The 23,835-nt window shown below is 32.1% G+C and overlaps 4 protein-coding genes and 1 long non-coding RNA gene across 16 annotated transcripts; 1 reads left to right on the top strand and 4 right to left on the bottom strand.

Moving 5' to 3' along the window:
- Positions 1 to 531: 531 nt before the first annotated feature.
- RGF6 (root meristem growth factor) lies at positions 532 to 3,651 on the bottom strand. The gene is made up of 4 exons (XM_020361324.3): positions 1,796 to 3,651; positions 1,472 to 1,616; positions 1,061 to 1,104; positions 532 to 814 (listed from the first exon to the last, which is right to left on the bottom strand). The coding sequence occupies exons 1-4, from the start codon at positions 1,979 to 1,981 to the stop codon at positions 659 to 661; spliced, it is 531 nt and encodes a 176-aa protein (XP_020216913.2). The 5' UTR covers positions 1,982 to 3,651; the 3' UTR covers positions 532 to 658.
- A 136-nt stretch (positions 3,652 to 3,787) lies between these two features.
- Positions 3,788 to 7,176, bottom strand: LOC109800649 (autophagy-related protein 8f). Of its 7 annotated transcripts, none has more exons than XM_020361447.3 (6): positions 7,029 to 7,176; positions 6,544 to 6,585; positions 6,392 to 6,447; positions 5,118 to 5,170; positions 4,177 to 4,295; positions 3,788 to 4,056 (listed from the first exon to the last, which is right to left on the bottom strand). In XM_020361447.3, exons 2-6 carry the CDS (start codon positions 6,578 to 6,580, stop codon positions 3,950 to 3,952), a joined length of 372 nt encoding a protein of 123 aa, XP_020217036.1. In that variant the 5' UTR covers positions 6,581 to 6,585; positions 7,029 to 7,176; the 3' UTR covers positions 3,788 to 3,949. The 7 variants fall into 7 exon arrangements, with proteins under 7 accessions (XP_020217036.1, XP_020217042.1, XP_020217038.1 ...); XM_020361453.3 differs by having other exon boundaries at positions 6,544 to 6,582; positions 7,029 to 7,147; XM_020361449.3 differs by lacking the exon at positions 7,029 to 7,176 and adding an exon at positions 6,879 to 7,015.
- Positions 7,177 to 9,050: 1,874 nt separating this feature from the next.
- Positions 9,051 to 12,569, bottom strand: LOC109801201 (vesicle-associated protein 1-2). Its single transcript, XM_020362214.2, has 8 exons — positions 12,381 to 12,569; positions 12,233 to 12,303; positions 12,084 to 12,165; positions 11,863 to 11,978; positions 11,588 to 11,752; positions 11,448 to 11,486; positions 10,761 to 10,838; positions 9,051 to 9,585 (listed from the first exon to the last, which is right to left on the bottom strand). Exons 1-8 carry the CDS (start codon positions 12,430 to 12,432, stop codon positions 9,475 to 9,477), a joined length of 714 nt encoding a protein of 237 aa, XP_020217803.1. The 5' UTR covers positions 12,433 to 12,569; the 3' UTR covers positions 9,051 to 9,474.
- A 4,941-nt stretch (positions 12,570 to 17,510) lies between these two features.
- LOC109801496 (Sec14p-like phosphatidylinositol transfer family protein) lies at positions 17,511 to 21,950 on the bottom strand. Of its 5 annotated transcripts, none has more exons than XM_029271922.2 (12): positions 21,581 to 21,950; positions 20,767 to 21,160; positions 20,579 to 20,678; positions 20,003 to 20,269; positions 19,758 to 19,835; positions 19,099 to 19,200; positions 18,911 to 18,960; positions 18,370 to 18,478; positions 18,173 to 18,253; positions 17,965 to 18,102; positions 17,824 to 17,868; positions 17,511 to 17,741 (listed from the first exon to the last, which is right to left on the bottom strand). In XM_029271922.2, exons 1-12 carry the CDS (start codon positions 21,738 to 21,740, stop codon positions 17,697 to 17,699), a joined length of 1,569 nt encoding a protein of 522 aa, XP_029127755.2. In that variant the 5' UTR covers positions 21,741 to 21,950; the 3' UTR covers positions 17,511 to 17,696. The 5 variants fall into 5 exon arrangements, with proteins under 5 accessions (XP_029127755.2, XP_020218168.2, XP_029127754.1 ...); XM_020362579.3 differs by having other exon boundaries at positions 17,824 to 17,865; positions 21,581 to 21,774; XM_029271921.2 differs by having other exon boundaries at positions 20,767 to 21,222; positions 21,581 to 21,711.
- LOC145953214 (uncharacterized) lies at positions 18,461 to 19,770 on the top strand. 2 transcript variants are annotated; one of them, XR_014430773.1, is made up of 3 exons: positions 18,461 to 18,593; positions 18,854 to 19,024; positions 19,671 to 19,770. It is a non-coding gene; the product is annotated as an uncharacterized LOC145953214 (long non-coding RNA). The 2 variants fall into 2 exon arrangements; XR_014430772.1 differs by lacking the exon at positions 19,671 to 19,770 and having other exon boundaries at positions 18,854 to 19,151.
- Positions 21,951 to 23,835: the final 1,885 nt, after the last annotated feature.

Here is a 23,835-nt window from a genome sequence, read left to right as displayed (position 1 = left end):
TTTATACACTGTCAATGTAAAGTATTTTTTTACACCGATAATATATAGTTAATTAACTCTTAGATTATTTGGGCGAGACAGAATACTATTTTGGTGCAATTAACTAACTTTAGTAGGACAGTAAACTGAAATTGGGGAGATACCAACAACCATACTGATAAACGTCCTAAAAGTTGGCAACTCTTCCATTCCATTCCTATCCATGTCTCTCATTCCATTCACTTCTCATAAATTCAATGCACACTTTTCACGTGAGTTTAATTTTTTGACGGATAAGAAACACAGAGTATTCTGACATTTCACCAAGGCATTGCATGTGCCTCGGTGTCTTAAGCCTGCACATTATTTTGACTAAAGTAAATGAGACACGAAAGCCGACAAGAAGAAAGGATATGAATGAATCTGATTGCTTATTTATTAAGGATATGAACGAATCTGACTGTTATTAAATATTAATCATATCTATGATCCATTACTCGTTTTATGCCAAACACCAACAATCATGAAAATATATATGTTCAGCACACATCATAATCATAGTGAAATTGTAGTTTTAATTAAAAGTAAATAACCCAACATTTCCATACATGATGGAAAGGCCAAAACTACATGGCACGAAAGATTGTTGGAAAAATAATTAAATAAAGCATGCATGCAATCAGTGCTTTTCATTGTGAATGGGTGGTTTCCGATGGGGTTGAGCATAATCCATTTCAACAATGTCCTCTGTGGTGTCACTGGCGTTTGTAATCACTGTTTCTTCAAGGTGGTGCTGAGCAGGTCCCAGCATTGACCGCGCATGCCTCCTCTCATCCTACACAAGCATATGTCTCATCGTTTTCCATCATTCACAATCAGCAACAAACATGTATCCTTCCCACCACATATTAATTACAATTGTGCCTCTGCCCGACGTATAGATATGCATGTTCTCATCTCTATATATAACTACTAGTAAACATTTACGTAAAACATTTATATCTTTAGACCCAACCCAAATAAGAGGGGCAAATAATTCTATCAAAATCTAAATTATCCAAATTTGTACCATATATATTACCTTAGGAGCAAGAAAGGATGGTGAATCCGTTTGAAAAGATGTGCCTGCATAGTGCATATGCCCACCACCACAAGTTAGTATTATTATTGTTAGAATAAAGGGATGCATAAGGGTGGAATGATAGTAGGAAGAAAGGAAGATGATAAGTTTTATAACAAATTTACATATAGCCACAAATATTCTGAGAAAGAAGTTAATAAAATGGCATGCAATGCAACCTTGTGCACCATATATAATACAACACGCAAGTTAAGTTCCTTAATGATTCTAGTTCCTTAATTAAGTGATGCAAATAAACAAGTAACTTTAACCATCAACAGAGATAAACCTCGGAAGTTTCATTTCGATCACTTTAGGTGTGCGTGTGTTTGGGGAAGGGGATCGGAGAAAAGATTCTAGAAAGTTAGGCACCTGAAGATTCCCCTATGATCACTTGATTCACTTCTTTCGAAATCGTTGATACACTGCTACAACTCTCACAAGTTTTTATTTCATCATTTCCGACTTTCTGTTGCTGCGATTGATTAGTCTCCAATGAGTTGGCGTTGTCTAATTCCTGTGGATAATCACAAATCTTAATTAGTCTCCATCTATTAATATTTTCAAACGCTTCACATGTTGAACAATAAATATATTTATATATTTTGTCCCGTACGGAAAACTAATGCAATGCAGTGAGGAAGAGATCTTATAGCATATATACAAAAATAGAATTGTTGGTATTTGGAAGCCAACCTTATGTGGGGTGCCTTTTTTGGTAAGACTAAGAGAACGAGCGGTGCATGCATGCACAGAAACGCAGAGGATTAAAAGGAGCATAGCAAGAGAAAGAGAAGTCATGGTGAGATGGCTCCAAGTTAGAGACAGAGGAAGAGTGAGGATATTTTTCACGAATATGTAATGGTAGAATAGGAGGTGCATTAAATGAAGGTTTTGTATGGGATGGAGAACGTTCTATAAGAGAACATGCATGTGTTTGGGAGATGAACCTTGAAAACCAAAATGAAGATATCAAGGGTCCACATTTGTCCCCTTACCCCTATTCTCAGATCATTTTTAACCCCATCAGCCATTCCTACCACAAAAGGCTGTTAGCTATTGGCTAGTCAATTAAAATTGTAATCAAATATTTAATTAAGCCACACAGAGGTTAACGAGTAACGACATTGCATATATTTATGTTGCAAAAATGCATTTACTTGCTTCTTATGCCTCTAGATTGCTTTTCCGCGAGATGGGATGGATCGTAAACGTTGTATATTAGTCTGGTGAAGTTTGATGATTTTCTAATTGCATATGCTAATGCTATATCACAGAACTGCCTAAGACAATTTATTACAATGTGCTGCTAGAAATGACAATTTATAACAGTACGAGGTTGGTCGAATGAAAGTCAGATAACATTGGTTCTGCTGGTTTGAGTAATATATGACTATGATCAAATGGATTATAAGATCTCGCTGTTAGACAAGGTGAAATCGTTTAACCCCGTGAACTAAAGGAAAAAAAAAGAGTAAATAATCAAATTTTTGCTACACTAGTTGAATTTCGGTTGATAAGTTTTTCCATACTAAACTTGTGCATAGAATAAAATTAAATAATTTTTTTCCTTATAAGTTATTATTATGCATAAATTAATTCATATAAATTCTCATTTTTTAATGACTTATTAATAAGCCAATTTTATCTTATTATTTTATTTTAAGTGCTTATGAAAAATTATGCACAAAATTGATTTCAGCTCTTCATTGAAGACTTGGAAACTTAAGGGCACTTATCATTAAGAAAAACAATAAATTCTTTTAAAATCTTATCAATAATTATAAAATTATTTTACGTTCAATTTTATTTTTAAAAAACTATGTAAGAAATAATAAAAATAACAGAATATTAATGTCATAAAATAAAAAAAAAATATTTTCATATTTCCATTCACATTTTTAATAATAAGAATTTTAATGAAAACAAAATAACCTTTTTATACTTATTAACAAAAATAAAAGAATTGAAAACATTTTTTTTAATTTTTTATTTCCTAGTTGAAATTCTCTTAACATTATTTCAAATCTCAATAAGCTCGACTACCGTATGAGAATAGCAACATATGGGACCTATAGGGGAGTGGGAAATGGATGAGTTCTAGGGACATCAGAGCATGGCTAAATCGTCACTTTCCAGCATCCAAGGAGCATGCCACATGGAACGTACGCCATCTGCCATCAGTGGCAACGCATTGTCACTATAGCCATTGCTTCCCAAAGGGGCAGATATCTAATTCTAGCTTCTATGTATCATGACAATCACACGTCCTTCAGATTCTATTGTCTCCTACAATGCATGCTTCTGCATGTATGCAGGTATAACTAGTTGTAAATATAATGGGAGCAATATATCTCATCATGTATGCACGGGAAAAATAAATACTAGTATCATAACCAAAACAAAACCCAGACACAGTACTATTATATTGTTCTCCAATTAAAATTAAAATTTTACTTCGTAGATATATATTATCGAGTTTCCCTTTTTCTTGTGCTTACTGCAAGATAAAGCACATCCTTACAAATGAAATTCCTTAACCTTTGATTGAAATCCAAGGGGGAACAAGTGACCATAAGAGGCTTTTTGAAGATATTTAAATTCAAATGTTATACTACTAATCCATTGTATCATTCTATGTGCAAAATGAACATGCCAAGATATGCAAGATGCAAACCGAGAAAGGAGTTGAAAGACTGAATGAGGGAACTTTTAATATTGATCAAGTTCACGGAATTTATATACAACTGTACAAAACATTGAGAGTAATGTTCTTGACACGAGTACTGTGAGGAATTTATCAGACAGACCAATGACACCATATCATACGGTGGAAGTTTATTATAGTGGCTACTGAATGGAAATCAGATCCCCAAAGGTGTTCTCGCCGCTGTACGTAACATAGAGAAACCCATCCTCGTCCTTCTTCTCATCATATATGGCAGACATAATTGCTCCTGAAGAAAGTGAATTATCCAGTCAAGTGATAGCATAAGGCTATTCTAGTTCTACTTTAGAAATCTAGAGAATCATATATTGAGAAAGAGTTACGGAGCATATGATTTGCCAAGGCTCACCTGTAGGAGGAAGGACGTTGTCCACAAATATGAAGATTGCCTTTTCTGCACTTAATTTAATCCTTTTGCGGATCACGTATACAAACTGTCCAACAGTCAAGTCAGCAGGAACAAGGTACCTGCAATGCAGTCATTCAGTTTGAAAGCATATGACAGTATATATATGGCTGCCAACCATATTAGAAATTTAATGTCCACTGTAACAATGGCTGATATATTCATTTCACCTTAAAATCTAGTAGTTGATAACTAGGAAAAGAAAATACGCAGCCATTATAACCAAACTTTCTTGAATAGAAATTAGAAAACCAATTCAAAATGCTGTTAGCCCCAGATAAAATGAAGGTCCTTTTACTAAATGAAGCTACTGATATCAGCAGCAATTCTCTTAGCAATAGCAGTATTGCTAATAGTCAAACGTGCCAAATTTGTAAGTCATTTTGATCAATTCAGCACATAATCTAATAAATCCACAGAGTGATTTTGATCAGTCTGGCCATTATGAAAGCGTATCACATAGAAATCATATCTTAACTTTAGAAATGTTACGCAAGAAAAAGAACACGACTAACTGTTTGATGTTTAAAATGTATATTCTACAATACAACAACATGAAACAATTTCAACTTGGCATGATATGCACATTTATCGATCCAACGGTAATAAAAATGGTGTAAGCTTTATTTTGAATTTTATACACTGGAATGGAAATTAACAGGGTCTTGTTAACCAGTTTTCTAAAGGAACTAGTTGAGGAATCAATAAACAAAAAGCTTTTATTGAAAACCAAGGAAATCACATCGAAGGAGCATTGGAAATCATGTTAGGTGCATTAACAGCATTTTTCACTTTTGATAAAATCATTAAACGAAACTAGTCATAAATTGTCTAATTAATATGGCATTTTCCACATTAGAAGGAAAATATAGGCAGCATCTTACTTCTTCTTGTCAATACTTGGGATGTCACTTCTTTCAGCCTTCTCCACAATTACCTTCAGGCATATCCAGAGATAATTTAGCACAAAAATTAGAAGTTTATCAATTACATGTTCCGAGTACCATGGTAGAGGCAGGAAAGAAGCAGGAGTTAAAATTTAAAATGCCATGCCTTGACGGATATAATATAATATTTATCTACATGAGAAATTAAAATTGACCTATATCTAAATATGGATATTGCTCCTGAATCAAATTGAACCTAGATGTATGAATTGACTATGCTATAATCATCAGAGTAAAATAAAATAAAACAACACAGACTGCTCTGCATTGTATCATCATAACTCAGAATAACTAATACAAAGCAGCAAACAAAAATACACAATAGTTTAAGAACATAAGATGCTTCCTTCAAAGGATCCAGCCTTTGAGAAAGTCCACAAAAGTATATAGTTCACAAGTAAAAATAATCCAATAATCCTACATTGAATTTCATTGTATAATTCAGGACTCTATAATCAGTCACTTAACATCCAATATAGAACACTTCCAAATTAGTCACTTATACACGAGAGCAATCAAAATTGTTTTTACTTTAAAAAAAATCTAAAAACACAATACAATTTTCGTGCAATAGGATTACAGACCATTCTCACAGGGAGCATAACTATGTTTACAGAGATATTATACTCCACCAAGGGATGGTAGGACTAGGACTAGGAACACCTGGACACAAATTAAAACAAGGTTAAGGGCCTAAGGGGAAATAACGACACCAACAGGAACAGCACACACATGACAAGAAGACCACCAAACTAAGAATAGTAAAATGCCTAATTAAATTAGGTCCATCAAACTGAACAAACACGGCTAAAATCTGAAAATCAAAGTAGCAGGTATCCAAATGCGTTGACTGTTGTAAAAAAAAATTCTGTTTAAGAAAGACTGTTAACGAAGATCAAGGATCACCAATCCTGTAAAGAATTTCCACAAAAGTCAAGTGCAAAGCAGTTATATATTATGGTGCCACATCATGTCATGACATGAAAGAGGCAGTAGACAAAAGAAAAAATCAAACAGAGGATAAAATTGTAGATAACAAACAAGCTTTCACCGCCCCCAAAAAAAAAAATTGAAAATCATTGGCTTCTCAACTGGGGGGACAAATGAAAGAACAAGTCTTCTTCTGCCACAAATGTATACTTCACCTATCACCACAAATTGCATCAGTATTTAGACAGTAGCAAAGGAAATAAGAAATTTTAAGCACTCACCGGGATCCTATCTGGGTATTTCTCCCTAATCCTAGCGGCCTCAGCTCTTCTCTTCTCTGCAGAAAAGAATTTGTACAATAATTAGCTCTCCACGTACACAGCAAAAGCCACAAGTAATTGGGGGAAAAAGAAAAAAAGCAAAAATTATATACCAAGATCATGTTCTTGTTTGAAGTAGCTCCTTGCCATTCCTACTGAAAGTAGCATCAACAAAATTCAATTAAAAGAAAAACACAATATACATGGTCTGACAAAGGAAGGTAATCCACCAATCACAAAAAGAAAAAATCAAAATCAATTCTTTTATCTAAAAGAATAAGAAAGGAAGAGACATCATAAACTGACAAAACCCAAACTTGAGCAACACGAAGGCAGTTACACATAAAGAAGAAGCCGATGCGGGAAAATCATCGGAAGACAAAATCTTAGGTATAAAGCAAAAAGGGAACACTAATAAGTTGGAAAAGGATGATCCTCTCGTACGTACCTACCGTGTTTCTGATAAAGTTGAGAGAAACGAAATTCAGATAAGGAGGAAACCACGAAATTCGCCCATAATATAATATTGGTAAAACGACAGCGGAGTAATTATGGAAAACAAAAACATTAAAGTTTGATTTTGACAAAGTTATCGAACCTGGTGAAGGTGAAGATGAAGAAAAGCAAGAAAGAAGTAACGTAGTTGATCACAACTCCAAGAAATCCGTGAGTGGATTACTTCAAGATAACAAAAACACAAATTGCTGCCTTTAACTATTATTTTATATTCGGAACTTTTTTAAGTTCTAAAATAAGACAGATAATCATCTTATTTTTCAAATTAAAAAATAAAATATTGTTAAATGAAATAAGGTAAATATTATTTTATTTTAAATAATTTTAACATTCACTGTTCCTATTATGTTTTACTACGTTTTTTTTTTGTTGAATTTAATTAAAGCGAATCTAAAGTTATGCGAAGCGAATATACGGGTCCCACTCCCACTCCCACTCCCACTCCCACTTGGTAGAGGAAGATGGTATTACTTGACGAAGGGTTATAGTGATTTGTTTGTTTGAAAAGAAAAATTGCTTGGGGAAGGGGTTATGACTTTAAGAGCGCAGGCGCAGGAGTATAAAAAAAGAAGTGAGGGAAAGGGTAGAAGCAGGCAAAAAAGAATAGTTTGGATAATGGGGATAATTAAAAGCAGCTTTTCGTTCATGATGGGCACAGCCTTGGGAGTCTATTTAGCACAAAACTACAAAGTTCCAAACATGAAGGCCCTTGCCTCCACCGCCCTTACCATGGCCGACCACTTTGAACACTCTTTCAGGAAGCCAAACGACAAACAAGATGATGATTAATTCATCTCTCTTGTTGCCCTCTAATCCTTTTCTTTATCGTTGCAACTATTCCTCATTTTTCTAATGGAAACCATCTCAATCTCATCCTTATTTATTCACCACTCTACCAAATCAAGCCTGCAAATTGCCATCTATTCACAATTCTTCTGTTATAACTTTGGTTAAAGACAGTTCGTTTGAAGAAAAAAAAATGTTATTTACTACCCTCTGAGTCTGCTGTAATTTCTGTCAATGAAGAGAACAATTTCGTCTCTTTAACTTCTTACTTATCCACTACGTCAATTTTTTTTATTGAATTTCATCAAAAAATTTATTGCTTTAATAACGTTACTCAAAAGGAATATAGGTTGAATTGAATTGGAGGAGCGTTACAGAATACGCGCGTTTACGCTTAACCTTCTTCAGTGAAACCCTCCAACCCCATTTTTTTTTTTTTTTTCTGAATATTACTATTATGTATTTTTTAAGTAACGTATCGTTACGAATTATTTACCACCGAAAACAGGTGCTAATATCAGCGGAACACTGTTTTCGCGCAATGTTGGTATTACTTGCTGTGTTTTCACGCATTTATCCAGTGAAAACCTTTAAATAAAGATGGAATGACCTATATATTATTTCAATAAATTTGGGTTTAAATTTTATCTCAATAAATTATTGTTATTTTTTACTTGTTTACAGAATGATATATCGCACTACTATGTACTACCGAACTAAAAAGCAAACCTTATAGGAATCCAATTATGATTTTAGGCGTAATCTAGTTTATTCTTAAAAAACGCGTTTCTTTCTTTATATCTTGTTTTTTTTCTTTTCATATTTCAAGTGTTTACAACATACTATCTTCATCACAACAAGCTTTTATGTTGAGCGAATACGAACCTTACTGTGTATCACTAAAATAGAATATATGATCAAATAAGTTGATATAATCCACAAATAGTACTCCTAAGATATTGAAAAGATTTACTAACACCTCTCATGAAACTAATATTCGTTGAGTACTCTAGTTGTCCCATCTAACTCCTGTAAACTTGAATCCCCAATATCACCCAAGCTTCTATGCTGCTTGTTTACACTTGCGGATGAAATAAATTCCTTAGGTAAATATGAACTTCCGCTAGTTCTTTTCAATAACAATTCCTGATAAATTACAAAAATACCATTCCATCTTCACTGTGTTAACCTCTTAGATAAATAATTTAACTCATTTTAGATAAATAATAGCTAGCTTTTGCCAACTTTTAAATAAGCTATTGAAAAGAAACAGTTATTTCCTCAGTAATAATTCAAACCAAACATTTGCGACTGATGATGACCAGGCCAAATAATGGGCTTTTATCCGCCTTTTGGAAATCTAACAACTACAAAGTAATATTATTCTCATGAAAATAAACAAAATATCCGATATTCTTAATATGCATGCTACTAGTGGTCATTGCTGACGTTTCCAGACAGTCACTGGCTAAACCATATAAAACAACAAATTTTCCTCGAGTTACAAAAAAAGAATGCATGTTACCCATAAGCATGAGTCAGTTCACAGTAATCTGTTCTTCAAGAAAACATTGACCCACGCTTTCAACTAATGTTTCTACGTCCATATTGTTATCGACCCCCAAAAAAACACCAACACCTGCTGAATTAATCTATTTTGCCTTTCTTCATTTCTTGAATAGTCAGGAACAACAGGAAAACTAAGATCAAACGTATGGTGAAGGATCGCATCTCGGAAATACTTAGGTCTTCTTCATGAGATACCCCATAATTATGCCGAGTAAACCAATTAATATGACAAAGACCATCGAGACACCCCCACGACTTTTGCTGCTTTCCCGTCTCAGCAGGTCCTGCAAATAATAAGATCATCAAAGTAAGTGTTTCACCCAGTTCAACTTCAAAAGCAACCTTGTATACTTAGTTGCTTAGTTGAATTAATACAAATAATAGACCATACCAAGTCTGTCTGTCATTATAAACTCGTCTATGTATATATAATAAAAGTACCGGTATTTTAAGGTTTACAACAACCTCCCTCGTAGAGAGTCCCGGTGTATGTTTTTCAAACAATTAAGGGTGTGTTAATCTAATGTATAAGGAGGAGTGTCAGAGCAATGTTTTTCAAACAATTAAGAAAATTGATGCAGGGATGAAAAAAGTAGAAGGTAAAAATGCAATTTCATGAAATCTCAATGGGTGTGTATGCATTTTACTCTACATAATATTAAAATAAATGGTCATCATATGCACAACGAAACATTGTTTGAATTGTGTATACTTTCAAGTTCGACATTAATAGGTGAGAAAGCAATAAACAGGTAAATGTGTTCCTAAAGAGGTAAAATGGTAAACTATTGAATTAATATGAAACCACAGGATGCAAAAATAACCACTACGTCCTGCACAAATGTTTCATCAAATGAACCGTATTCAAGTAAAGATCCCTCCTAAAGTTACCTTGACAATAACCATTTAATATTTCCAAGTTCCACATCTAACTCGGATCATTTTTTACTTTTCAGTTCAAGTAGGTTCCCAAATAAATAGTCAGAAAGGGTATATGATAACAAGTCAGAGGTGACAATAACACAATATCCAAGGCAAACATTGCCACAATAACATAAATTGTGTTTAAGTAAGCAAAAACAAATGGATAAGGAGAAAATGTAAACCCAGAAACAGAACCTTCTCTCATCCAATTAAATTATACGAGAGTTTATCATGTTAGGGAAGAAAGCAAGTCCTTCATAAGAAAATCACCACATCCACCAGGCTCAGTTGTGAACCCAGGCCAATCCACCAACAAATTTTCGACAGTTCTCTTCCTATGATTTCTAGTGCTTTCCTTCAGTTTTAGAAGTTTACTGCCCAGTTACGGAGGGATAATACTCATGGTAAAGGGATTTCATATTTCATATTTAATTCTTCTCTCCACTCTCCAGTCAGGAAAAAGAGGAGAAATACAGGCCAGTCAGATCAGACAGGGAGATAAAAGTTATCAGTAAATATTTTGTAAATTTCTCACCAGTTCCTGACGAAGCTTGTTGTTTTGTTGAATTGCATTATTCTTTTCTTCAGTCAGCCTTGAGATAAGAGCTTTTGCCTGCAAAAAGTGACTACAATCAAAAAAAGTTGCTACACATAATAATAATATTAAGAAAATTAAAAAAAAAAAAACTGAAGTTACAGGTTTTCAAAATAATTACAGCCTGGAACCCCCAAAAAAACAAAAGAATTCTCGTTTTCTTTTGTCCTGTTAATTCAAGATTGATAGGTCACACAATATGACATGTTGGTACTTGAAAATATGAACTTATCCCTAAGGCTAAATATTACAAGAAAACTAAATCATTAGACCTCAAGGAAATTTTGGTTAAAATCATTTAATGTCATTCTTTAGAGTCTGATCTCTGAAGCAGAAACAACTTGCACACACAACTGTGTACACATCAGCAGTTTAGCACATAATGAATAAAACAGCCTAAAATTCCAACTGTATAACCAGCACACACACACAGTGACAGATGCTCAAACAACAAAGTTCAGTTCTCCTTATACTTTCCTGATGAATATCTATGACTACAGTTAATTCATTAAGACAGCAGCCATTCACAAATCAAAAGGAATGTTGACAACAACACACACACACAAATAAAAAAATAAATAAAATAAAGGATTTAAAAAAATAAAAAAGAAGATTGGTTTGCTTTACCTCTGCAGATTTTTCTGGACCCTCAAATGCTCTTGTTACCTGCAATACCCAAAGAGAAAGGCATCCTAGTTAATATCATCAGATCTTCAATTGAAAAACAACAAAGGTTCACCTAAAACAGGACCAAGTGAAGAACTCACCGCCGCGGAATCAGCACCATTGACATTTCCATTGTCGGAAACAGAACCTCTAGGGGATGACCCTTCCTCAGAACCTTCTGGGACTGGAGACGGAGGTTGAGGCGGAGAGACATACAGCACTCTCAATTTGCACTCCTCAACCACGTGCCCCGCTTCCTTGTTGAACTACAAAAATCCCAACGGCACAGGTCGTGTCATTTCATTTCACCCAATGTAAGAATCAAAGGAAATTGCAGCGGTTAACATGATTGATGCATTATTATATTATATGATACCATTTCTGCAGTGATATCCTTTGCGGTGATTCCATCTTCTACTTTTACGCTTTGAAGAAGAAACTTATCCTTGCATTGCATATCAGCCGGAGCTTCCTTCTGCGCTTGCATGGTAACTACGAAAAAACCAAATTATTTATCACTAAGCCACCGATTAACAATAATAAATTAAACAAAGAAAAATAATATATTCAGATTATTCAATTCGCATTGGTACCTACCAATAACATCGCATGTAGATCGTGGCAACACAACTCCGGTGTTGGGACGAACACAATACTTTTTGGGATTCGTTGTTTTCACCTACATAAACACCACGAAATTAAAGATGCAAATCTGGCAAGAGGCAGGGGAAATGAAATGATGTTACCTTGAAGGCTACATAGCTATCGGTCTTGTTTGACAATTGAAGAGAACATGAGATCTGCTTCTTGAGCTCAACTGAAAGAGAAGGAAAATTGAAATGAAACCCTAGGAGAAGAGAAAGAGGAGGAAGAGGAAGAGAAAAAAGAACGCACAGAAGAACTTGAGCTCGAGAGGTTCGATGCTGAGAAGGTCACCGGTGCTCATCTCGGATTCGATCTGGTTGGGTGTGACGACGGAGAGATCGAAGCAGAAAAGGAAAGAGAATTGAAATGCAAATGCGATGCGATGGAGGGATTCGCATTCAACTTCCTTTTCTTTTCTATTTTCTCTGTGGTGGAGAACGTGGCCATTTTAATGTGCCTTCTAACTCCTAAATAAATTAAATTTTACTTTTTTTTTTAATTAAAAAGGTAGTATTTTTTATTTACCATTTTTATAGCCAGAATTTAATAGAGAAATAAATTAATTATAGTGTTTAATTTTTATATTGTATTAGTCTTTATGGAAAAATCCTTCACCAATATTTAACAAAAATCTTGATTAATCACTTTATTCATATATTAGACTTAAATTTAATATTTTATTTAAAAAAATTAGTTAAATACTATTTAAACTAATAACTTAATACGAATATTTTATTACGATTTGAGATTTTACTTTAAAAATATTTATATCTATAAAAAAAAGTTTATATCAATTTATAAAGAGAGAAAAAAAAATGTACCAAAAAGGGAAATCTTGTAAGAGACTTTTATTTTGTCTCTTTTGTGATGGGAAGAGTTTTCTTTTCTTTTCCTACCCAGTTTCCCACATTATTTTTGTGCTCTCCAAGAAGTCACCCTGAACTAAGCTATTGTGAATTTGTGATCTAATTACTATTTTGTACCTTTCATCTTTTGCCATTTATATATCTGTTGTTTTTATTATCAAACTGGTATCATGTTACATCCCAAAGAAGAAGAAAAAAACTCATTTATCCATATGATAATGTAAAACCAATTAGGACGATAAATTCATAATTGTTTTTATCATTATAATTTGTGGTTAAACAATAATTTTGTAGAATTTGATAATTCTAAAGTGAAAAAGTCCTTTCACAATTGTTAGATTATAAAATTTATGATATAATAAAATTTTTATAAAATAAAATCTAAAATTAATTGTAACATTAAATATTAACTTTTTAATCAATAATTATTATCACACATGATTTGAGAGTATAATTTCTTTACTTTAGAAAAGTTAGATTCAAACTGTGACATTTCATCTATATTTTGTGAATATAATTAAAATAAATTTGAGCTTGCATGCTAGATTTAATTTTAGTAGATTAAATATTAAAAATTGGACTAGAGTTATCTGTCAATAAAAAAATAATTAATGATCTGTCAAAAAAAACAATTAAAGAGTTTTTATAGGCTATTGAAAAATAAGGAGAAATTAATTGTTTTGAGATTTTCACAAAAAAAAAATAATTGTTTTGATATAGTTAACAATTAGAACCAAATTGTCTTTAGGAAACGACATATTCTTGAACTTATTATCACTTTTAAAACCAAATAATTAATAATATAGTTTTATTGTTATTGATTTTTTTTAAACTATTGCCTTTTTTATTGTTTCTATTTAATTATTTATCTTTTTTTTCACTGCTGGAAGATCATTCCCTAGCTTATCATATTTATGTATGCTTAGTGTGGGCACGGGTAAAATTATAAAGGATTTTATTAATGAATGCTTTAGGATATTAGTTATAGAAATTAAAAATAATTTCCATAATAAAAGGAAATTGAAAATCACTATGTAAATGCATTCTAAAATTATAATAGAATGTATGTATTCTCTATAATTTCACTTATTTTACTTTTTAGTTTTTATAATTTAAATTATATTTTCACAATATAAAAGAATTTCATATTATCATTTAATTATAAATAAAATTATTAATTTTAACAATAATTATTTTTAAAATAATAATAATAATAATAATTCTTAAATAATTGATAATAAAAAAATTTATATCCAGAAAGTGGATACAAATTAAACTCATATATTGTTATTATAATATTTGATTTAATACTGATATTTTAATGGCATTGATTTGTATTTTACAATTATAAAAGGTTACTTGAACGAAACTACTATTCACTGTTTTGCACCTTGCGGCATTGGACACAATTAATCCTAACCTAATACTCACTCTGTCCCTTATCTACTTCTAATGAATGTGTCATTATCACCTTTTACCCCAATGATAAAAGGCGTGAGTGTGTTTTTATTTTACAGAATAATAGAAGGTTTTTTAAAATATTGAAACAAATATGCCATTATTATCTATACAAGCAGTGGTATTAAATGGTTTCACCTACCTAACCCAACCCAAATTTTTAGGAATCACTTATTTTGTTGGACAAGTCAAGTCAACTTAAGTCATCTGACTCATTTTATTTTATCTAAATTTTACTAATAAAATGGCATCTATTATATACTTTTATTTTATTATATTCTCTTAATCTGTCACGATACATAATTTTTTCTATGTGAATCATAAATATTTTTTTTTAACACCATATGGCTCATAAATTTTATTCCTCCATAACTAGCACAATTTTGAATATTCCTGTTGTTCTCAAATTTCAGTAACAAAAGTGCTCCTCCTTTATTTACATTTTCTTTCATTTCAAACTGTCATTAAGTAGTTTAGTGAGGAATATGATACCTAGTTGATTTTCTACAAATTCTTAAAATTCAATTGAAATAGCATCATGCCCAACAACCTTACCAATATAAATCCTTTAAGAAAATAATTATTTTTCTTTTTTAATCCAAATTCTATGGTAATAAGACAAATTTTATTGGTTTTATATATAACACAATCCTTGTCTAATATTAAAAAATTTATAAAAAGAAGTATTTCATCTCTCTTTGATATTAAAAAAAAAGGTTATAAACTAACAATGTTAAATATTATTGAGATGACATTTTTAGTATGGAAATTTGTTACCCTTTTCTCATTTTGTATATATTTTTTTTTCACAAAATTCTGCTTTTGCAAATCCCTGAACCCCCTTGTAAGAGCTCCATGTATTTGTATTTGTTATGTCACCAAATGCTGTATCCGAGACTAATTAATAATGGAGTTGAACAAGTTACGTGGACTTGATATTTGACAATTGACATATATAAACCGCTTTATGTTAGCATCACATCACATTTTTCTGCATAACGTTCTCACATCTACCACCTACATAAATTACATCAATTGAAAGGTTATAAAACTCTATACAGTGATCAATTGACAATTCACTAATTTATTAAAGTTTGCCTGACAATTTTACATAAAACTCAAACAAAAAATGGCAAAATTAGCTAGCTGCCTAGCAATCATGTTGAACAATTTTTTTGTACTTTGCCTTTGAGCTGTTTTCAAAGCATTGGACACGAGCCTACGACCTCCCAATCTATCACTGTCGATTGTTTCTCAACCCCAAACCTATGACACACTATTCTTTTGGCAAATATTAGCCCAATGCTCCTGAAAACAAAATCAATCCCATCAGATTATATATATTGATCATGAGGGGGGTAATTCTTCAAATTCATTTTAAAAAAGAAAAGTATAAAAGGATCGTGTAATATATTGAAAGAGATACTAGGAGTATATATATATATATATATATATATATATATATATATATATATATATATATTTTAACTATGGGAGTATGTATGTTGAACTCTTGACACTAATAACAAAAACTCCAATCCAACTGCTAGGAAGGAACAATGGTAATGTAGAAGTAAATCCTTTCAACAACGCACTGTATATTAATACTGCATAATGCATATATATACTAGCAAGTATAAGTCTACAACATAAAATTGAAGAATGGTAGAGATGGTGCCAGCAAGAAACAAGAAGCAAAGTCCAAGGAGGGAAATAATTGCAGGCAATACCAGGTAGCAGCACCACGTTCTACAGTGCATAGTTAGCCACTCCTAGATATAAATTGTAGGCAGTGCCAAAAGCTCTTTTCAAACCACCAAGGATCAAAGCTCTCTTTTTTTTATTTTTATTTTTATTTATTTATAATATTTCGACTTTGATTTAAGAATGTATTTCCTAAAATATGTAAGTTAACATTTAATTTATTTAATTAAAATAGAGTTATTTAATAAAGAGGAAATATTTTACTAGTTAGTAATTGTACATGTAACAGTACATAAAATCGATAAGAGTGGCCGAGCGATGTGACAGAAAGAATGACTCTCAATAATTGATCGCACCAGGTAACCGACACCTGATAGGCCAAACCGAAACCTCAGAGAAATACGTCATTACGTCAGCAATTATCTCTAATTAAATATTAAAGAGTAATCACTCGGATAAAGTTAATTTGAAACGTATTACCTAATCTGGTAATCCTAGTACGGGACCCATGGAAGACAGGGTCCATCAATGTCACTATAAATAGCTCAGGTCTCGAGGTAATGTTACTGTTCATTAATTATAGTTCTTATTATTATTGTTATGTTAAAAAAGCCTTGACACCTTCTCTTTCTCTTATAAAATGTTATTTATTTATAATATAATGATCGAAATTATAATATATATCTATTTATGTTATTTTATTTCATTTAATAATAATATTTAAAAATGTTAATAAAATAAATAAATAAAACCATTCTTTAATTTTTAAGATTATAAATCATTTTGAATAAGTTAAAATATAAAAAATAATTATTTGAAAATTAAATATAATTACCAAGTTTTAGGTTATAATTATGTGATTAAATATGTTATTTTATGTTTTTTAACTATATTTTTTTAGTGTTGTCCAAAAAAGACTATTTTTTATTGGATTTTTAAAACTATATTATAAGCTAAATTTAATAAATAATTTTAATTCAATAATTAGTTTTTGCATTTTAAATTTCCAATATTTAACAAGTAGCTGATTATTAATATTGTCATAATCGTCCGAAAGCCGGTGAAAATACACCAAAGTCTTACAAAAAAAAATAATAAAGACCTTAATTACGGTCATTAAAAAGATTAGAATCAGACCTAAAAAAAATTAGAATTACTCTGCCTATTTATTTATTTAATTATTATCGAATATATCTAGCTTAGTTGAAGGTTAATTTTATTTTTTGACAAAAATAATTAAAGTTGATTTTATTTCTCTCGATAAAACTTTATATATATGTGTATGTGTAATTTTCTTTTAATTTTACATTGTCTCATATCATGAATCGTTTTTGTGACAATGACCATGAAATATATTCCTTCTTAAAATTATTTTATTTCTTTTGCGCACGACGACTATATTTTGGCAGAATTTGGTACAGGAACCATGTTAGGATATCAATATAGCAGAGTCTGCTAAACTTCAATCTAGTAATACAAGGTGAATTGGGGAAAAAAATCAATTGACTCACTGCAACAGTGTTAACACTATCCACTTCTACATTTTTGTCCGTTCTATATGCGGTGCAACTTCTTTCAATGCCTGAAAGAGAAAAAGAAAGGTATAAAACACAGGTTCATTTCACACTGCCTGAGAAAACATTCATCAATGTTTTTCAACTCACTATCTTGGTGTCCTGTAGTGCATCTTCCAGCGTCTTGATTTTCTGCTACATTTGTAAGTTTCAGCAAAAATCTCTAGGCATTTTGGATTGCCTTGGTTTAATTAACTTATACATTAAATTAATCATTATATGAAAACTCACATTCTTTATGTCTCCAATAACAGCTTCAAGCCAATCAATTTTTTGCAATGCTAACCCACATGGCGAGTCTGATCCCACACATGCTGCCTCCTCAGGTAGACTCATAGTGTTGTTGTCATTTTTGCTTTGCATGTCAACCTGCATTTCATTATCTTAAGCAACACATATCATTGGTAGAACAAAGGTGAATAGCTCATTAATTCCTCACATTTTTTGTCATGGAGGAATCTTCTGAAGCCACATCACGATCTTCGCATTTACCATCGATCTCTTCTTTCAAGTTAATAACCTGCATCATTAATAAGACGTGCCCCTCTCACCTACTTCTAGATGAACAAATTGACAACTAAATGTACAGAGCGTTGAAAAACATATAGAAATGTCATTCACAGTATATTGTCAAACCTGAATCATTTCTAACACTTCTGGATTTTTCCAGGGCCCTCGATCACTCATCAGACAACCTCCATAATCGGAACATTTGCAATTACCACCCATAAAAGTTGGCAAATTACTGTAAAATCAGACAATTAATCTAGGAGCTTCATTAAACGCAGAATCTCACAAACACATGTACTTGTTAGTGGCTAGTATGTAAATTCATCGGCAAGGTATCATCAAGTTTTCAGGTACATAAAAATATTTTTTCATCAGCCTTTTAAATTTTCCTAGTTTGTTTCTCTATTAAATCAAAGCTTATTCGTCCTTTTCTGTGAGAAGCAAATTTGAAATTTTATTATCATAGTTATTTTCATGATAATCTATAAATATTTTAACTCTTCCTTTATATTATTTTAAATATTTAAATATAAATATATATTAGCATACCTGTACTTTGATTTTTAAAATTTACCATATTTTGTGTTGTACTTTTATTCGTGCTACATAGGTTGCTACTATAAAAGAAAATTCATGGCCAAACTATACAGAAGGCATGTTATGTTACCTTGGATCAACAGCCTCAAGCAGCACGCTGAGATAATTAGAACCCAACACCTGAAACAACAATCTTGCTGGTTCAACATGGATACGACCCCGGGAGTTATACAACCCGAATATAGTATGTGCAGCTTCATGGTATCTGATATAGTGATAATGAAATAATATGTAGTTTCAAATTTGAGTTATTCATACTTGAATCTTTGATACTGTGCGTGCATCTAGGAATGCTTTTATTGCTTTCCACAGCATCCTAAACCCAGATCCGGCATTAATAATAAAGAGCTGATTTAGAGTCTGCAAGAACAAAGAATGAATACCATAGTTAACTGCGCACTGATCTCATAAACCCAACTTTTAGTTAAGCATCTCCTCTCAATCTTGCACGATTAAAAAAATCTTAGCAAACTGTTTTGAGTACAAATTCTGGCATGCCTTCATGCGAAGTATAATAATAAATTCAAGTGTTCAACCTTGCATCCAAAGAGAATATCAATATCTCAAGGTGAGAGATCAAAAACACGAAGGCAAACTATATTTAGCGATAGAAATACAAATAGCTGAGGTTTGCAACTCTTTTGATTCTTCTTTTTTTTTTTTTTTCCTCTTCCGTTCCCCAACTTAATATAAAATTATAAATGACAATTACACCCTGAATGTAGCCGAAATTTTGATTGCAAACTTGAGACTACATTTTATAGATTATATTTTTTTTGTTATAATGAATCAGTGCTAAGTGCTAACTTGAAAACTTGTCTTATCCTCAGATAAATTGACCTCCAATTTCACACATTTATCCCAAGCATATCAATCATCTGGCATATGAGCAACTATCTGGAAAAAAAATAAAATACCTCAGGATAGTAACAGCTATCGATTTTCTGAATTTCCGTAAAGAGGTATCTTGCGGGCTTTGAGAAATTAGACATCCCCTGTAAGAACCAAATAATTGTATCAGTATTTAGATACCTTATTATACAGACATGGAAGTGAAATGAACCTAGATAGAGCATAACAATATAGTACTCCATTGACAGCAAAATTGCAAGCTAGTTCTACTAAAAGGGCAAAATATATATATAAAAAAAAATGTGCTTACTACTCCATTGACATCCAAGATACTTGTAGTGGATGCTATGTGCTTTTTAGCAGCTAGTGAACATGCAGGGTATCTTACTTTCAGAGTTTTCTCTTGCTCTGACACATGATATTTGATAAACCTTTCAAATGTGGTTACTTCTCCCAGTTTGTTAAGGTCTACCATCCCAGTTCTCTCAATATACACGGGTCTACCGTATCTATCAACTCCGTGATATCCATGAGGATAGCATTTCTTCACTTCATTGTACTCCGTGAAATTGAATTCCTGATTATGTTCCAAAATGTGAAGACCATGCATAAATCAAATTCAAGTGAGTTATCGAGAACTGAATGGTAGCGTGAATGCACAAAGTTAAATAACTTAATGATTTTAAACAAAATTACATTAATATGAAGAGGTGAAATTCTAAGTTCATTCTTGAGAAGTTTCAGTTTTGGATAAACTTTTCAATAACTTCCATAACAGACATCACAGATAGAATGATTAAAACCATAACCACAAAGCGGCATGTATCGATCAAACAGAAATTTCGTACTAAAAAAGGAATGTGTGCGGAAGTTTAAAGTTGTTAACCTTTGGAAGCACGTCTACTCGAAATTCCTTGCGCCATTTCAGATAATTTTGAAACATCTCTTTGGATTTTGACACGTCGAAATCCCTCATGCGCAGAAACCTTACATGAAAGGCAATCAATGTGGTTAGAAAACCAATTCCGCAATAAAACCTGTGATAGAATAACAACAATTAAGAGACACAGATACCTTAGAAGAGTATGATAATCATCGTGCTTTGGTGGCAAGAGGTCTTCTTGTATCAGCATTTCGCGAAAAGACTCAACAATTTGTTTATCCTTAGGATCACGGGCTCCTTCTAGAATCATTTTAAGACTTTTACTCTTTCTAAATTTCGCGAGTGGGTAAGACAACACTGACTTAATAGAAGACGAAGCCTTTTTTCCTGGTGACGAATTGAGACACCAATGCGTTTCAATTGGAGGATGAAAACTTTTGGTCCTACTCTTGCTACCACTACCAAAATCAAACTTCAATCCCTGAAAACCAGAACATGACTCGTTTTCTCCTTCACCTCTCCCTATAATCACTTCCCTGTCTTCGGACTCCGCCTTCGGACTTGTCATTTGTAAGGACAACGATACTGAAAACGTGCATTTATGCATACATGCAAATCTATTCAGTATAGATACCTTGCCTTGAAAACTGTTGGCAGAAATAAATTTTCACAGTATAAAATTTTTGACAATAAAACCGGAATTAAAGCATCAAAATCGACGATTGAATTGTTACACCTTTCACACTTGAAAATCATGTCATTGTTTTTTAACGGTAGAATTTTCACCACTAAAAGACATTATCAAGTTGGAAATGAGGGCTAAATTTTATACGAAGCGTGTGTCAGGATGCAGGAGCGAAAAAGTGAGTGGAACAGAAATTATATTCGATGTGAAATTTGGAGTCAGATTGAAAATAATGCAAGTGCGGAGTAGGGAGAAGAGAAGGAAGGAATTCTGAAACAGTAGAAATACAATGATGTAATGTAACCAAAACCACTACTTACGAGAAGGAAGTGTCTGGTACGAAGAAGAATGAAAGTAACGATTGTTGTGTTGTGTAATGTGTATGCAGGAAACATATGTGACACGCCGGGGAAGGATCGAATTGGAATGTGTGTGTTCCAAGAAACCACGAAAACAAACCAACCAAGTTCGGTATCCCATTTTTTTTAATTATACGGGACTACGCCGTAACTTTTTACACACTCTTAGCCATAGTTTTAAAACTCGATTGGTTATCAAATCGGTTAAGGTACTGAGGTCAGTAGGTCAAAGGTTAAACCAGTAGGTCATTAATTGAACCGCATGACTCAATTTTTATTAATTTTTTTAAAAAATATTCATGTTAAATATATTTTATACTTATAAATTTCGATAAATTCATATCCTATTTTAAATTCCAGTTTTCATCTTATTTAAAATTATCTTTATTTTTATTTTGTATAAAGAAATACATTAAAAAAATTACATGTTAAACTATATATTAATACAAATTAAAAATATAAATAATATGTATATATATAATATATTTACAATTAATATTACAAAATAATATATGTAATATCTACATAGATATTATATTATTAAATATATAATTTAGAATTGATAATATATTATAAAAGTTATTTAAGTTGCATATATTATAGACAAATATATTAGAATAAGTATTTATTCTTATGCTTAATAAGACTCTTTGTTCTTCCATTAACAAATTCAATTCTCATTGTTATTTTTGTGGTTTGTGGTCCTTTAAAAAAATTTATAAAAAAAATTGTGGTTGAACCGGTTTGACCCACCGATTCACTGGTCGAACCGAAAAATTGACCAGTTCAATCCAGTTTGAAACGGGTCGAAATGCATAACCAATCCAACTTAAGATTCGGACCGGCTGGACCACTGGTTCCCGGTTCAACCGGTTCGACCGGCCGGTCCCATCCGAGTTTTTAAACACTACTCTTAGGACCCAACAAATTAAAAGGAATCCACATTCATTTTATTATTTTATATTATATATTATATTATTCCACTAACTATAATAATAATATTTCACTGATTATCCATATCTATTATAATCTATATCTATACCTATTATAAAGGGAATACATTTTAATAATCACTATTTTGACCTCCACTTTTTAGTAGACTCTTATACGCTTGAATGTAAAATAAATATATATATATATATATATATATATATATATTATAATTTTTAATATTTGTCTGTATAGGAATGGAAAAACAGGCCAACTCAACCCGTTTTGGCCCGGCCTGCCATTAGCCCGCCAAAAACAGGTTGGCCCCGCCCGCCCCGCCAATGTAAAACGGGCAGGAGATGCTGGCCCGCCCCGCCTAACGACGGGCTAGCCCGCAAACAAAAAAATAAATAAATAAAATAGAAAAAAATATATATTTTATGTTCAAATAAAAAAAATTTGTTACAAATAAATAAATATAACTATATGAAATTAAAAATGCATACATATTGTACATAATATATGTTCAACAAAAGCAAATTACAAACTTTATTTTACAGACCAGACTTATCCGGCCCGTATAAAACATGGATTTTACGGACCGGGCCTTAAACGGGCCGAACCGGTCCGTATACCCAACCCTACTTGGCGGGGCGGGTTTGGTGGGTTGGCAGGTTGCCATCCCTATGTCTGTGTATAATTATTAAAGGCACGAAGTTCCTCAATCCCTCTAGTTAATTTGTAAAGGAGATATCACTTTCAATAACTACTTTTGGTTTCCATTTTTATATAAACCATTTTATCCTTTGTTTATTTTCCATAACTCTTTAAGACTATTTTTTTTCTATGAATAACTTCTCATTCTTTTCCTTTTTTCTATTTTATTCTGAAACTACCATAATTACTTAAAAAAATAATTATTTTTTTCTTTTAATACAATGTAGGCACATAGTGCCTTTTTCATACTAGTCTATCATAAAGGGGATAGATATATAACTCCTTTTGGTCTCCACTATTTAATAGATTATTATATCTCTTGAATATAAAAAAAACTTCTAATTTTTCTAATTAATTATATGCAATCTTCTAATATTCTGTTTATGTATAACTATTAGAAACACAAAGTGACTCAACCCCTCTAGTAATTATAATATTCCACAGGCTGTTTCACCACCTTTTTCACCTCATTTTTCATCTTCCTCGGTGGTCTGGTCTCGTTGCACCCACAAGTAGGGGTGGGTAGATGGACCCGGGTCCGCGGACCGGTTCGTAAGTTTGCATATTTC

Source organism: Cajanus cajan, chromosome 11, assembly GCF_000230855.2.
Source record: "Cajanus cajan strain Asha chromosome 11, NIPB_CcT2T_4, whole genome shotgun sequence".
Taxonomy (NCBI): Eukaryota; Viridiplantae; Streptophyta; class Magnoliopsida; order Fabales; family Fabaceae; genus Cajanus; species Cajanus cajan.
Note: the sequence above shows the minus strand (reverse complement) of the source record. Positions and strands in the feature narration are given on the sequence as shown.